The 16340-nt window shown below is 54.4% G+C and overlaps 2 protein-coding genes across 5 annotated transcripts in view; one reads left to right on the top strand and one right to left on the bottom strand.

Annotated features, from left to right (window-relative positions):
• GRIP2 (glutamate receptor interacting protein 2) overlaps positions 1-8958 on the top strand; it is a 34610-nt gene extending 25652 nt beyond the window's left edge. The window contains exons 21-24 of the mRNA XM_070433553.1: positions 1023-1128; positions 4329-4472; positions 5247-5393; positions 6328-8958. Coding sequence (XP_070289654.1) covers positions 1023-1128; positions 4329-4472; positions 5247-5393; positions 6328-6486 — 556 coding nt within the window. The 3' untranslated portion in view covers positions 6487-8958. The remainder of the gene's footprint in view (positions 1-1022; positions 1129-4328; positions 4473-5246; positions 5394-6327) is intronic.
• A 2048-nt stretch (positions 8959-11006) lies between these two features.
• Positions 11007-16340, bottom strand: part of SLC6A6 (solute carrier family 6 member 6) — an 80917-nt gene continuing 75583 nt past the window's right edge. For all 4 annotated transcript variants that reach the window (XM_070433550.1, XM_070433548.1, XM_070433547.1 and 1 more), the window contains one exon: positions 11007-15095. In XM_070433550.1, coding sequence (XP_070289651.1) covers positions 14955-15095 — 141 coding nt within the window. In that variant the 3' untranslated portion in view covers positions 11007-14954. The remainder of the gene's footprint in view (positions 15096-16340) is intronic.

Below are 16340 nucleotides of genomic sequence, written 5' to 3'. Positions count from 1 at the left end.
CCCGCCTCTGGAATGCTTGACTTCCTCAGGCCGATGACAGTCTTCCCTCTGCTGGTACTCACAGCTGCTCACGTGAGCCTCTGAGTGGCACTAGCCACCTGTGTCTACCTGGTTAATTACCTGGCTCTTCTACGTCCCTTCTGCGTGGCACCCCTAGCTCCGTGCCTAGCACCCAGTAGGTGCTCATGCACACTTTGTGACTGAATCCTCAGCTCCCTGAGAACAGGGGCCCTGCCTTATTCACCTCCATAGGCCAATTGTTTGTACAATTGACTTAAATGGAGAGAATGTCCTTCAGCCTTGGTCTTCTCATCTTAAAATGGGAAGGGAAGGATAATAATTTTACTTTATTGTCCCTGAGGCTCCCTGGAGGAAAGCCTGTGTACCTTTGGGAGAGAGGAAGCGCTTTGAAATCATAGCATACGCTATAAAGAGCCAGGACTTGGTGCATGGCCGATGGCTTTGTGAACTCGGAAATGTGTGACTTAGTACCTTTCTAATGAGACTTGATTTTAGAGCTGATAATGGGCTCATACAGCCTGTGATGGAAGTTATGGGATGGTCTCAGCCCCTCCCCCAGCACAAATACTCCATCCTCTCCATCCATCTGTATCCTTGCTGGCTCCAGCTCTGTCCCTGTCACTGTCCTATGGTGCCATGTGTCTGGGTGGGGCCAGAAGCCGTCCTCTGGGGCTACACCATGGATCTCCTCTTTGTCTGTCTGTCTGTCCTTCCGTCTGTCTCTCTTCCCAGGCATCCTGTGTCACTGCTCTCCACCCCGTCTCATCTGCCCCTGTTCTAAGACCGGCAGTCTTGGCCGCCCCTAGCTGCGTCTTCCCCCCATTCCGTGTCACCTACCACTGCCCCGGGGCCCCAGCACTGCCACCGAGGATGCCCGCCTGCCCACCCTCTGGCCCCTCGAGCCCAACGCTGATGGCCATTTAGAAGACTCCTCAGGCCCAGCCTGCCTGCCTGCCCACCCGCCTACCAGGAGTTGACACTCTCTGGTTCCTACGTTACAGCCCAGCCCCCGGCCCTGCCCACAAGGAGGGCTTCTGGCGCGTGTTTGGGGAAGCCCTCGAAGACCTGGAGTCGTGTGGTCAGTCAGAGCTGCTGAGGGAACTGGAGGTAGGCCACCTGCACCGTGGGCCTGTGTGGGGCACCTGCCGCTGGGCGCACTGGTGTGTGCATCTTTGGGAGGCAAGCATGTTGATGGGATTGTGCTCACGTGTAACATGTATGTGTGCATTCACCCAGCACCCTCTGTGTAAAGGTGTCTGGACACACGTGAAGACTGTGCATGGACATGTGTGCAAGTGTGACTGAGAGCATCGTGGTTGGCACAGCAGGGGGTGTGCACATGTGAGCATGTCTGGCACCATCATGTGTGCATTGGGACCATGTGTGTATGCATACATGTGAGCATGCTCATGCATGCACCAGGGCTGAGTGTCTTCTCACACCATGTGTGTCTGGGTGTGCACATTTGGATGCATAGGAACAGCTTGGTGTTTGTGTGTGCATGTGCTTATGTGGACGTGGTTGTGGGCATGCCCTGTGGGAGCCTGTGGATGTCGACATCGTTTACAGCACCAGCAATGAGGAGCCCGAGGAGCTGAGAGGCGAGTGCAGCCTTGTATGATGAGGTCAGCACCACCCGTGAGAGAGCAGGCTGCCCAGGAGAAGCCAGGGAAGGCCTGACGGGGTCATTCCCGAAGCTCCTTCATACTCGGAGAGCAGCCTTTCACCTTTCCTCTGGGCTGTGTTCTAGTTGCTTCCCTTATTCTGTCTTCCAATTCACTAATGTTCTCCCTGGCTGTTAATCTACTGTTTAGCCCACTTCGTAAATATTGTATTTCCACTTCCACATCTTTTATTGATTTACTCTCTCATTTTTCAACTCTTCCCAGTCTTTTTTCTTAATGTCTCGTTTTCTTGTTTTTTTCTGCGTACTTTAAGCAGACTTATTTTAAAGTTTCTTTAGATGTCTTTTCCCCCGCTAGTTCGCTGGGTGCAAATTCATTCGTCCGCTGTCTCGTGAGCAGGTGGACTCTGTGTTTCATTGCCGTGCTTACTCTCAGCAGCGGTTACTCCTGGAGGCACCCGCACGTGCTCTGTGTTGTTGAAGCGCCTCTGAGGTCTTTGCAGTGGCTTTTGAACTTCATCGGTTCCACACCAGTTTTTCATTCGTTGCTCAGCATGGTGTCTCTATCACACTGTTTATGGAAGGCGGATTCTGGCTCATGCTTCCTCAGTGGTCACCTGCGCTGCTGGCTTCTCGTTCTCACACATGGCTTCCCAGCCCACAGTCCTGGTGGTTCCTTGCCGAACCCCTGAGCTGGCTGACAGGCATCTCTAGTCCCCATTCAGGGACCCTCCCAGCTCTCCGCTCCTCCCTGAATGGGCGCCCCAGCTCCTAACAGCACATCTGGTTCCATAGGCCAAATGGTTCTACTGCTTATGTCTGTCTCTAGTTAATTTTTTTTTTTTTTTGCTTTGAAAGTGTTTGTTTTGAAAATTTTATTTTTAATTTACCATAAGTTTTGGAGGGAGATGCAAGCTCTCTGTATCAGCTCAGTCTGCATTTTAATTGGAAGTCCTAGAATTCTACAGTTCTAGGGGTCCAAGCGCTTGTGGTATATACCCTGCTTTTATTGTTTAATGTTTCTATTACCCCAAGATTCTGAGTCTCTGGTCTTTCTGTTTGGACCCTGGCTCTCCAGGCAGGTGAGGACCAGCTGTAAGAATTGAGAAAGGTGTCTCTATGCCTCTTCATTCAACATCCTCTCATGTTCTCCTCTCTTCCTCCCCACCCCACCCCAACCCTTTGGCCCTAATTGGTCCTTAGGGGATCTCTAAAAGACCAAAACTCCTAGCCCCAATGTCAGAGAGAACCTTGTATTAATGGTGGAAACCAGAGCCTAGCCGGCGTGGCTCAGTGGTTGAGCGTCGACCTAGGAACCGGTTCATAGGTCAATTCCTGGTCAGGGCACATGCCTGAATTGCAGGCTCGATCCCCAGTAGGGGGTGTGCAGGAGGTAGCTGATCAATGATTCTCTCTCATTGATGTTTCTCTCTCCTTTCTGCTATGAAATCAATAAAAAATATATTAATAGTGGAAACTCAGATACTGTGATGGGCAGGAGAGAAGTTTCTAGGCTGGGCAGATACCCTTGTGCCTAGGAAATGATAATATCACGGGTGAGAAGTACATCCTCCCCTCCCGCCAACCCCAGAAGCGCCCCCCCTACTCCCACCTGTGGATTTCCTAGTCTGAATGGGAATAAATTGAGCTCAGGGTCACGGACTCTCGGCGCTCACTTAGAGTGCAGCATTTTTGATTCTGCTCGCTCTTCCCCCAGCTCCCCTTCGCTTCACCTCTGACACATGTCCTGCGTCTGCTCCTTTTGTCCTTCCCCACTGTCCCCATCCTGTCCAGGCCACGGTCATCTTTTGCTTGCACAACTGCATGGTCCCTCACAGGTCTCCCCCCTGGCTTCTACACCCACCGCTATAGCCCAGTCTCCACCCAGCAGCTGGCAGATGCTGCTAAGTCCACAAATCTGACCCTGCCCCCAGCCCCCTGCACAGACCCTTCAGAGTGTCCCCATTGCCTTTGGGATGAAGACAATGTTTCTCACTGTAGTCCCAGGGGCGTGTGGGATCAAGCCCTCACCTGCAGCCTCATTCCGTGCCCCTCCTCCAGCCTTCTTCTAGATTCCCATTGCAGGGCCCTCGCACAGGCTGTTCCCTCTGCCTGCCAGGCCCTCTCCCTCCCCACCCCCTTTCTTGCTCATCTTTTAGATCTCAGCTCAGGATGCTTCCTGACCTCTCACACTGGACCAGATTCCTTGTCCTCACCTTCCATGTACCAGGCCTCTGTGACTGTTAACTGCCGTGTATAACTTTATCTTATTTGTTTTTGTGGGTTTTTTTTTTTTGCAGTTAACATGGTAACAGAGTGGTTAAGACCCTCGACTTCGGAGCCAGACTCTGAGTTCAAATCTTAGTCTCTCTGAGCCTCAGTTTCCTCATCTGTAAAGTAGAGAAAAATAATGGCATTTGCTGGTCTTGTAATACCATAGAGAATAAAATGAGTTCGATGTATAAAGTGCTTAGAACTGAGCCCAGCACAGAGTTAGAGCTAATTCAGTGCCAAGGATGGTTATTCTGATTGCTGGTGTGAGTGACCAACCCTGAGAGACCCGGGAGGGCAGCAGCGCGTCTATGCTCCTCACCTTTGTGACCTTGAAGGCTGACACATAGTAGGTGTCCAAAGAGGTGACTGAGAACAGTGAGTGTCTGAGTGAAGGGTTGTGTCCTCACAGGCATCCATCATGACGGGCACCGTGCAGAGCGTGGCCCTCGAGGGCAGGCCTGGCCACCGGCCCTGGCGGAGGGGCCGGGAGGTACGCCCTTCCCCGGAGGAGATGCAGGAGCTGCTGCTGCCAACACCCTTGGAGATGCACAAGGTGGGTGCTGGGTGGGGTGGGGTGGGGGGGCACAGGAGGCCTGGGCGTGTGTCCTGGTGCCATGAGGGCTGGCCATGGGCTCCAGATGGGCCCGCTTCTCTTCAGCCTTCATTCCTCCACTGTGAAATGGGGATTTTGTACTGGTTTCTCAAAACTCCCGTCACACACACACACACACACACACACACACACACACACACCTGTGATGCACGCTGGGCTATTATTAATATTTTCCTTCAAGTAGACTCACTTTTCTCAACTTAAGTTACTGTGTGTATAGGCTTCTACATATTATGTGTATGTATTTATTACTACCTTAAGTAAAAAGCCAGCATTTTTGCCATCTGTAGGTTACTATATAGAAAGAATAACACAGAGGAGAAAGAAAACCTCTCACCAGGTAGCCCTCAGAAACCTCTGAGCCTGAAGCCAGCTCTTGGGTAAACTGGGGGATGAGCAAGTGTTAGGGGTAGTGAAGACACGTGGGCACCCACTGGGACCTTCTCCGGGGGGAGGCAAGAGGACTGAACGAACTGAAAGGAACTCCCTTCCGAAGGGCCTCTGTTGTGATGGAGAGCGTCGACCTGGGGCCTGGAGTCTGCTGAGTGCAGAAGGGGAGGGGAGCTCCATGGGCACCGCAAAAAGGCGTGTGGAGTGCCTCTGGGTGGGGACTGCATCCCAGAGACATTGAAAGCCAGACCAAGGATTCCCGCTACCGTGGGAAGTTGGGGCCGGAGCTCAACACCAGGGACCTCCTCTTCCTTCTGCTCCCAGGTGACCCTGTACAAGGACCCCACGAGGAATGACTTTGGTTTCAGCGTCTCAGACGGCCTCCTGGAGAAGGGTGTCTATGTCCACACAGTGCGCCCCGAGGGGCCCGCCCAGCGTGGGGGCCTCCAGCCCTTCGACAGGGTCCTCCAGGTAATGCTGCAGCAGGCACCTCCCGGGGAGCGGTCTTTCCTAGCCCTGGGCTGGGGAAAGAGTCCCCACTTCTACCCTGGCTGAGTGGCCTTGGGCAGGTCACCTCCCCTCTCTGAGCCCCAGCTCCTTCATTGTGAAAAGGGGATGACGACACCAGTCGTATTAGTCAGGTTAGGCTCAGTTCTGTTGCAGTAACTAGCAAACCCTGTGTCATAGTGTTAACACACATGTCCACTGTGGACTGCATTAGCCTTGCTCCGCCTGGGCTGACGGAGACTCCCCCTTCTTGTCGTTGCCTCAGACTCCACAGCAGAGGAAACCCGACTGGAAAATGGCATATGGGATTTTTCTGCCTTTACCTCTCACTCCCCTTCATGGCCTATTGGCCAGAATTAGTCATGTGACCTCACCAACTGCAAGGGAGACTGGGAAATGCAGATGAGCAGATGGAAAGTTATGGGCATCCTGGCCCAGCCACCTGGGCTGCCTTTCCCCTGCCCCAGCTACTTTTGTTCCCTTGGTGTGATTTCTGCCACATTTGTGCTGAATTTATCGAATATATGTTTTCTCTAAATTGATGACTTTTTTTCAAGTTAAATTGATTTTAAAAGGAAACTTTTCGACTCAGTTAGGAATGAAAACCTGACACTGTTTGCGTGAAGTAGAAGGCCAGTGCAAAATACAAATGAAATAGCAGCAGGGCATGGCCACACCGTTCTAGGCAGGAGGCCAAATGTGTGCTCTTTCACGACAAAAAGGCGTCAGAGGGGCGAAGGGTGTACCGGCCCCTCCCTGGGACTTTCCCTTTGATTAAACCCACTAGAGGATTGAATGTTAAATGAAGAATGCTTTCCCCTGTGTGAGTGTTCTAGATTTTTCCTTCAGCCCAGGCCAGGCTGATGCCAGTCTGTCCCCTGGGCTGTGCACCGTGCAGGTCAACCACGTTCGCACGCGGGACTTCGACTGCTGCCTGGCGGTGCCGCTCCTGGCCGAGGCGGGCGACGTGCTGCAGCTGGTCATCAGCCGCAACCCGCTGGCACAGAGCAGCCGGACCCCGCGAGCACCCGGCCCCAGCAGCCCCCGGATGCTCTGAAGTCGACGAGGTGGACACCCAAGGGGTACTCCAGCTGATCCTGGCTCCCAGACCTGTAGCTGGGCTGGAAAAGTGGCCACCCACATGTCCATCTGTCCATCTGGCAGGCTCTAAGCCACAGACAGGACCTTGTCACTGTTCTCTGGTTCTGTGGAGCTGGGGTGCCAGGCAGTGAGGTCCCTGCCCCATTTGGAGTGGCGTCTTCAGGTCTTTCTCCATGTTGGGTCTCCAAGATGCCCAGAGGTGCCCAGCCTAACAGGGACGGGCTGCTCACCTGGGAGAAGAGGGGTCTGGAGGAGGCCTCAGGTCCCTACTGTGCGTCCTCAGTCAGGCGTCTGATGTGGGGAAGCCTAGCTCAGCGTAGGGAGCGCTTTCTCCCAGTGGAGCTATGGAGCTGGAATGAGCTGCCACGGAGGAGTGAGCTCCGTTACAGCAGGTGAGCAAGCAGGGGCTGGGCACCCCGTGGGGTTGTTGCCTGAGGTGTGAGGCCTCCCAGTGATGCCTCCACATGTGCTCAGAGGGTTAGTTTCCTGACAGGAGCAATCGGGGTGAGGCTGGGGCCACTTCAGCGGGAGAAATGATTGCCAGGAAGGATGCTGCCCAGATGGGAGCCACCTCCTCCTCCAGGATCCTGGTGTTCGGGGCTTGCTGGTTCTGAGAGTCTCTGAGTCCCAGTGTCCCCACTTAGAATGTTCTGAGCTGGGACGTCTGGAATCCAGGAAGCATCAGCCCTTTGATATGAAAGTTGGTGATTGTTTCATTTTTGGCGTCTCTGATCCAAAGCTTCTGAGATTTGAGGCCGGGGTACTGGGCGCCCTGGGCAGCTCAGTGTCTGGCTTTGGGCTCTCAGCCCCTCCTGCTTCTTTTGTAGGACATGTGGCCACTAACCCATCTGCACAGGCCCCTGGGAGCCCAGGCTCCTCCATGTGGAGGGAGTCATTTTGGGATAAAACTGGGGCTCCATTCACCTGCCACTCAGTGAAGGTGGGAAGCCATGGAAATACGATACATAAGCTGGTGCCACTACTCCCCAGTGTCCAATTCAGGGGAGAAGGAGGAGGACAAAGCACAGAGACCGAGAGAGAGAGAGAGAGAGAGAGAGAGAGAGAGACTGGAGAGATGGCCATTCTCTCTCACACTCAATAGTGACAGTGTCCAAAGTGCTCATTCAAGGAAGTTCCTTCCCACTTGAAATCTGGAAGCACCAGCATCTCTTAAAATTGCTTTCCTCATTTCCACAGACCAGAAACCCTTTTGGTTGTGAGAAGGGCCCAGGGCCTCCGCCTGGTGGTCTGGTGTGGCCCCTGGGATGGAGGTGGACAGGCAGGATGCAGCCAGGTCTGGGCTTTGCTTTGTCCCCACCCAGCTCTCGATGGGGGTCTCACAAAAACGGGGCACCCACTCTCACCTGCACCCTGCTTCACCTCTGTCCCCCTCCTTGGCCCGAAAAACGTTCTTCCACTCCAGGGACCGGATCAGGAGTCAAAAGGCCTGTTCCTCCCCCTGACCCCACCCCCCAACTGCTCGGTTGCTGTGTGACCCCCTGTGAGACTGATGCCCCCCAATGGACAATCAAGGGGTGGACAGTCTCTGAGCAGGTTCAGGCCTCCGTGTCCACTGTGGCCCCTCAGCCCCCTGCCCACACTCTCCCGAAGGGCCTGCCTCCCTGGAGAGCCCTTGTGCCCTGGCTGGACTGCCCAGTGCCTCTACTCTCTCGGACGTCTGTGGGAACATCCACCCCCGAGGAAAAGGCGCTGCCCACCCATTACAGGGGCACCAAGCAAAAGCCAAGAACCCTCAGCTTGGGGTGAGGGCACAGCAGAGACATGGCCACTCGCAGCCTCACCTGTATGACTTTAGGAAAGTGGCTCAGCCTCTCTCGGCCTCTGTGATTTGACAGAGTTGGACAGAACACACTCCCGGGGCCTTTGACTTGGGGATGCTGCGCTGGACTGCAGGCGAGGGAAGATGCACCCCAACCCTGACCAATGCTCCCCTTCCTCCTGGGGCTGGGGCCTCTGCCATCCCCCTTCCCCATCCACGTATGCAACGAGACCTGGAGGCTCGGCGGGCGGGCTCCTTGCTGTGGCCGGCCTTCTCATATGCAATATTTCTTCTGGCTTCTCATGGGGATGTTCATCCCAGACTTGACGTTTCCTGACACCCGTCCCGGTGAGCGTCCTGCCTGCCTATGCATTTTGGGAACAGTCCTTGCAACACGCCCCTCCCACCCCTAAAAGCTGTATTTTTCTCTGGCTGAGATGAGAGCATATTCCTTGTAAAGTATTTTTCTACATGGGGTTTCTTAGGGCTCTCGGGAAGCACTACAAGCCAAGGGGCTGCACTGCAAAGGCCATTTGGGGTGTTTGCACCCCGTGTCAACCTGTCTGTCCCACCAGGGACTGCAGTGACTAGGGAGTTGGGGGTGGGGTGCTGTTGGGATGATTTGCATTTTTTTAAATAAAATAATGTAAGTGCACCTGGAGTGGGTGTCTACTTTTTTTTAAATCATAGGCTGGCAAGTCAGTGTCTGTTTGGGTCTTGTGACATCTCACCTGCGTTTGATTCATTATCATCCACTCAAAAAACCTTTGTGTACGATGCATCATTCTAGCCCCCGGGGGGAAAAAACAAGAACAAGGGAGATGAGGTCCTGTCTGCATAGAACTTATATTCTAGCAAAAGACAGACAATTGACAAGTGAAAATATCATATTTTTTTCAGGAATAAAAAGCAATGAAAACAAAATAGAAAGAGGGATAGTGACTGGGGTGGGGGCCTTTAGCTCAGGGGATCAGGAAGGGCTTCGATGAAGAGGTGACTTTTGTGCCAAGACCTGAAGGACATGAGTCAGCCCCGTGGAAACATGGAGGAAGCCTGCCCCAGGCAGAGGGCACAGCAGGTGCCAAGGCCCTGAGTTGGGAATGAGCTTGATGGTTCGAAGGAAGAGAAAGGAGACACGGAAGGGACTGGGGTTAGAGACCAGACTGGAGGTCGAAGAGCCCAAACATGAAGGGACCATGAGTAGGGACTATGGATTTTATTTTCTGTGCAGGAGGAGCAGGCCGCTGAGGCAAGTGATTGACGGGTCTGTTGCCTAGGTGGGGGAGGGGCCTGGAGGGCAGCCTGGGTCCCACTGGAGGAGCCACAGCTCTGTGTGGACAGAGGAAGAGCTTCTTCCCATCAGCTGCGCCAGATGGAGTAGCTCCTCCTCTCCGGGGGGATAGAAGCAGGGCTGGATCACACCGATTGCATTTGTGTGGCTGGGCTAGGAACACTGGGGGCCGCAGTGTTGCACCAGGCTCTGCTGGTCTTCCGGGAGCAGTAGCACGAGCCCTAGAGCCTGGCTTAGTTCTGAGAGCTTTGCAAGAATCCCCTGGATCTTCCCAACAGTCTGCAGAGGTGGCTCTGTTACCATGCCAACATCACAGATGCGGAAGTGAGGCACAGAGAGGTTAAGTAACTTGTCCAAGGCCACACAGGTAAGAAGGAATGGAGTCAGGATTTGCACACAAGATATATAGCCACAACACTCAGGGAGGGAGGGAGGGAGGGAGGTGCACAGGGGCCAACAGAAAGGAAGATAGCCAGAACAAAGAATTGGGGAGGGGGTATTTTATTCTAACATGGTCTACAAAACATGAAATACTGGGATTCCTTCAGTCTGGGAAGTTGGGGAAAGGACCCAGCAGGCTCCCTGACCTCCCCACTCACAACGGGTGATGCGACCAGTGGGCTGGAAGGCTGCCCCAAACAGTGACCCGCCTGGCCTGTTCCCCACCTACAACTGTCGGGCTTACGACCCCTAAGGCCGAGGACATCTGTGCCAACCACTGACTTTTTGGGGTCCCACTGGCCTCCCCTCTGAGGTCCCAGTGTGCGGTCCCTACGTGCATACCTCCGGGAGTTGCCACTTACCCACCTTCCAGCAACCCCAGCCCCACTCTTGCACTGGTAATCACAGCCCTGATGGGATGGCATGCAGTCAGGCTTTAGTGACTGCACCTGGTGGGAGGCTCGGTGGGCAGGGAGGGCACCAACCTCAAGTTAGTGGCTCCCTCCCGACTCCCCATTGCTGGGCTTACAGCAGGATAAGCCCTGGCCAGGAAACGGAGCCAGTGCAGGTAGGTGAGGGCCTGACACGTGATGAGCATCACCTCTAATCACCCCTAAACCCTTACAGGGGGTGGGGGTTTATCCCAGATGGGGAAACTGAGGCTCGGGAGACTATGGGAGATATACCAGCTGCACGGGGCTATGTGTGTAGCAGGTAAGCTTCACTCAGAAGGACCGGCAGACCCAGCCCAGGAGTCAGTGGGCCTGGGTGCGAATGACTCTTGCACAGCCTTGCCGTGTGCCCTTGAGCAAACCACGTCCCCTCTGGAAGCCTCTACCTCAGTGCCCCCAACCTTGAACACCTGTGAGGAGCACCCCGGGCGGGCCTGCAAGCCCCTCGGGAACTGTGGAGCACTTGCCAAATGGAAGAAAGAACAGCCTCATCAAAATAGAACCCCACATGGTGGATTTAAAAAGGAAATGTTTATTTTCATGTTATAAGGTGATTACAAACTCCTCTAAAAAAAAAAAAAAGCAAAGATGGATTTAAAATATCGATATACATATGTATCTAGAAAGCAAAAGAGGAAACACCCTGCAAAATACAGGGATTCAGATCATAAAACATTTATACACAAAAGCTTGTATATCGCACGACTGAATTACACACCAAGGGTCTTATTCAAATACAAATGTTCCTCCTCAGAAGAGTCTCCTGTTGGTGGATTTTTTTCTTTACAAAAGTTTAAAATATCTTTAAAATATTTTGATGTTAAAAAAAAAAGTTCTGATGAGCCAGACATATTTCTGGAAGGAGGCAAAACCGCTTCCCCAGCTTTCTCTTGTGCTAAATACAGAGTCACAGTTGGTAAGGATTTGAAAATTAATGGGGGGTGGGGGGTGGGGAATGGAGCTAACGCCTCAGTGAAGCCAAATGTATCACAAGACGCCTCATCCTTCGGGACCTTGTCAGAACACGTCTGCGTGACACCCACAGAGAACAATGAAGCGGCTCCCATTCCAGCAGGATGCATTCCGAGAGGGAGGGCCCGCATTCCTCTCCAGTTTTGAGATTGGGGGTTTGTTTTGTGGCTTTGTGCTTGTTGCATTTTTGCACAGTGGTATTTATAGCATCCATGTGGAAGGCCCAGCTTGGAGGCGCCCGACGGTGGGTCTGAGGTCTGGCTGGGCACTCTAGCTGCCCAGAGGGGCTTTCTCTCGGTCCTCCCCTGGCCTGTCCACGGTGTCGGGGATGGGAGGCACCTCTGCCTCCAGCACTGGCTGCACAGAGCACTTCCCCATCCAGGGGGCAGTGTGAGATGCTGGCTGGGCCACTGGCCACGGTGAGGTGGGACCTGGTGACAGAATGCCCTGTGCGAGGCCCAGGGGGGCTGCCTTTCCCCTGATGCTTCACCACCGTCTCCGGGGCTGTGCTGGGACCGGAGGGACCGAGAGGGAAGTACGTTCCGCCCGGAAATCAGAATCCAAGGCCACGTCCTGCTGCCTGGGAGTGGCCTCCTCTGAGTCCTGCCTGGGGTCCTGCCTCTGCACAGCGACCGGCTGCTGTGGGCCTCCGTCTCCTCATGTGCAACAGGGATCTGGACGCCTTGCTCACAGAGGGCCCCCGGGTGCAGGGCCAGGGCGACCGGGTGCACAGGCCTGAGTCACAGCGTGGGGGCCGGTTGGCCCAAGGATGGTCAGTGGGTAGAGGTGCTGCTCACCTCGTCTCCCAATACTGGATGGAGCGTTTCCTTTTTCCTAAAGGCTCGTTCGTCCTTGGTCTTCAGGGAGAACACCGAGGAGCTGCACTCGCCCCTCGCCGCTCGCCACGCGCACCCCAGAGGACCCGCAGCTGGAACTGACTGCGCACGGTCTGGTTCCGCCCCACTTGCTGGGCCAAAGTCCCTCCCCACTCCAGGCCTCCATTTCCCCATTTTATGAGAGCGTTCACTGCTCCCCCCCCCGACCCCCACCCCCAGCCTCTCCATCACTGACTGTGCGGCCCGCTGCGGGGCTAACATGGCCCAGGCCCAGTGTGATGAGGCCTCTCCCTGGTGAGTTTATCCTGGGCCCTCACCCATTTCTGCATCCTAAATGCTCTTCAAACACCTCCCTCGCACCCCTTCCAGGTTCTGCGGGCAGCAGAACGTCTGACCCACCCGGGGCCGAGAGTGGGCGCAGCACCGCCCCTTCTCCAGAGACAGGCGGACAGAGTCTGAGTGCCAAGGAGTTTCCTTTATGTGGAGACAGAGAGAAGACGCGCGTTGTTCCACATTGTACTCATAGAGCCAAGGTCTGCGGATACACCAGAGCTAGGGGGGCAGACACGAGGGTCGCGATTGGAGACGGGTGCCCAGGGAGGTGTGAGGGGTGGGCTTGGGGAACGTGGCTGACCTTCCACCCAGCTGGCACCTGGGGACTTGGTCTGCATGTGTCTTTGGTCTGGAATTTGGTCTGGGAATCTGACAAGGAGAGGCCTTCCTCGGGCCCTTTCCAGGATGTTGCAATTTGCCTGCCACCCTGTGGCCTTTCCCTGGGGATCTGAGCCCCAGAGGGGAGATGTGTGTAGCCTGAAATGACCACAGGTGCCCAGGTAGCCACAGCGTGCCAAGCCCCCCTCGCTCCATGATCACTTGTCCCCAATCGCTGACAGTGGTTAGTTTACTAAAGTTCCATAAGACAGGAAAACAGGTCACATTGCTACTCGGTAAAATTAGGCGGGGTGGGGGAAAAACCAACAAAGTCCAATCAGACACAGCAGCAACCATCGACACATAGGAAAACAGGAACACGTCGGAACGGAACGGCCTGGAATAGGTGTTGTTTGGCAGAGCAGGTGCTTTGGAAACAGCGAAATGTGAAAGTTTACCAAGACAAGAGGTTCAGAGTGGCCTCTGCCCCTGGGGAGGGGGACAGCTAAGCCTCCTCGCTCTCTCGGATTGGGGGAGCGGGGTTCCAGGATTCAGAGAGCCCCTGCTCTGAATCTCCACCCTCCACCCCCCTGCTAGGCAGTCACTGCCGTTTGTGACGCTTCGGTTTAGTTTAGACTGAACTTGGAAGTGACTTTAAAATGGCACAGTTTAGGTCCAAATGGGGGCCAGGGTGGAGGTGTGTCCACACCCGGGATGTTAAAGGTGAGTACCTTCCCTGCTGGTTCAGAGAGGACGCCATACTTGGTCGAGCCAGTTCTGGGGTGCCAGCCCCCCGAACAACCCCACTTCCTAGAAAACGCCCCCCACGGCCCCCTCTCGGTCCCATGTAGTGCATATCTGACACCAGGAACTGCGGCGGGGGGCGGGGGGGTGGAGTGAAGAGTTTTACGCCGCCCGGGGTCTACCCAGCGTCGCACTTGTGACTAAACTGGGAGGAAGAGTTCTGAGAGCACTTTACTGGATTCAAGCATTCGCTAAAGGCCCCAGGACGCTCTTGGTACTCCCTGCGCGGAGCCCGCGTGGGCCTGGGCTGGGGTCTTAACAAGCGGTGCCAGGAGTTTCTCCCGGCCTCTGGGAGATGAGGGTGGACAGATGAGGGGAAAGCACCCCTCCCCAACACCGGGCCACCCGAACCCTGGGCCACATCCTTTGGTCCACTCACTCACCCCTCGTACCTCACCAAATACACTGACCTCAAAATAAAAGGTGGGGTTCTGTTTTTTGTTATCAGGCCTCACCTGTCAGCTTTCAGTCAGCGCCTTTATTTGAGGGGCTGGTTCAGCATTTTGGCATCTCTCTTCCTGGTTACAAGTGTCCTGAGCCAACTCCTCACCGCCCTCCTTTCTCAGGCCCCTTGGGCCTGGCCAGCGGGTGGGGCCCTCTCCCTGCTTCGACTTGAACCAGGTCTGGGAGGTACTACACCTTTAAAATGGGTTGGCTGTCCCAGGAAAATTCCACCCTGCGTTGTTTTATTTGGGGGGGGCTGGAGGGCAGGGAGGGGGCAGAACTTTCTGCCAGCTACACAAGCACCAAAGAATTGCTTTTGAAAACGAGATCTATTGCTGGCAAGATCAATTCAAGTGGTAAAAGTGTATGACAATCTCTAAGTGTACATATAATTATATGTAAAAAAAAAAAAAATACAAAGAAAAATTTACCAGTTCCCATAAAATACATCTAATTCAGTATGAAAGCTCTGCCTTGCCCCGGACTTCTGCCCATGGGTTGTTGTATTTTTTTTTGTTTTTGTTTTTGTTTTTTTGTACAAAATATCCCCAAATCAACACAAAATACACACACATACACACACACGACACCACACACACACACACACACACACACACACACACACATACACAGTAATATTTTCTGTGACAATTAAAAAAAAATCCTAGTGCAAATATAAAGCTCTGTAAACCTGGTCCTATGAGAATCTAATGTTAGTAAACAGCAGGAAAGCAGCCGTCGGCCCGAGAGAGCTCACATCATGGTCTCCACGATGATGTGGGTGGGCTTCATGAGAGTGCCGTTCATGGCCGAGTGGGAGCTGTAGAGTGCGGCCCCGTCTCGATCCACAGCCCAGCGGTTGGGCTCCCTCGGGGTCAGCAGGTACTTGAGTCTCTGGAGAAGGAAGGGGACAGGCATGGGCGGGAAGTCAGGCGTCTGGTTCCCTGTCCCACGGCCCTCTACACCATCTGGGTCCCGCCAGCGTGCCGTTTGGCCTTTCGCTAACTGCTCTCCTCTCTGCACCTCCTGTTTCATCCACCGGCAAAGAAAGACATTGAACTAAGGTTCTTGGAGGTCCCTTTATTCTCCCAGCTGGCTGCCCACTCGTGGAATCTGTGAGGCAAAGAGCCCTCCCCCAAGGACCCCGAGAGAACCAATGGCAGAACTGGGACCCGGACTCAGGGCTCCTGCCTCCCAGCTGCCCTCCCCACTCTGTCCAGTGTCCACTCAGAAACGTGAGTAGAGAGCAGTTGTGAACAAGAAGTTGTCTATATAGGCATTCAGTTTATGATGTTCCAGAGCTGCTTACTAAAAGCTACGGTATTTCATTTGAAAACCCAGATTTCCACCTTCTCTTTTAAAAATGGCAAGATCTGGCAACTGCAGGCCCCAGGTCCCCTCTCAGTAACCACTGGCCGAGCTGAGCGCACCGCTGTGGCTGTAGCTTTCCATCACCTTCTCCAGGTCACTCCTGGGCCCGCCCCAGTGGCTTCCCGCACCTGGGTTGCCTCCCTGGTCCCTGAAGGACCGGCTGGAGGCCACAGGAAAAGGGTGAAGGGGGTGGTACCAGCAGGAAGGGCATCCTGCTCCCCTTCCATCGCTCCCCTCTCTGCACATCTGTTACAGTGGGGTGTGCACGCGGCAGGAGGGACAGGAGACAAAGGCCCCAGACAGCCACTCGAGCTGTTTACATGGGGGCTGAGATGCCACTGGACTCCTCCCAGGACAGACCTGGGTCTGTAGAACCTGGCTCCGGGAGACAGTCATGGCGGGCAGAAACCTGGGCTACCGGTGCCCGTGGGAGCCCCAGGGACACATAGCAAAGACAGATGGCTGGTGGTTCAACTGCCTCCACACCAGTCCCACTCTGACCAAACCATTACACTGGGGCTGGAACGATGTTTTAAAATTAGACTCTGAAGCCCTGCCTGGTGGGGCTCAGTTGGTTGGAATCTCCTCTGTACCCCACAAGGTGGGGGGTGCCATGCGCAGTCAGGGCACATACCCAGGTGCCGTTTGGCCTTTCGCTAACTGCTCTCCTCTCTGCACCTCCTGTTTCATCCACCGGCAAAGAAAGACATTGAACTAAGGTTCTTGGAGGTCCCTTTATTCTCCCAGCTGGTGGTGGGTTCGATCCCC

This window comes from Myotis yumanensis, unplaced genomic scaffold (assembly GCF_028538775.1).
Source record: "Myotis yumanensis isolate MYYU_CA2020_CCGP unplaced genomic scaffold, mMyoYum1.0.hap1 SCAF_14, whole genome shotgun sequence".
NCBI lineage: Eukaryota > Metazoa > Chordata > Mammalia > Chiroptera > Vespertilionidae > Myotis > Myotis yumanensis.
Note: the sequence above shows the minus strand (reverse complement) of the source record. Positions and strands in the feature narration are given on the sequence as shown.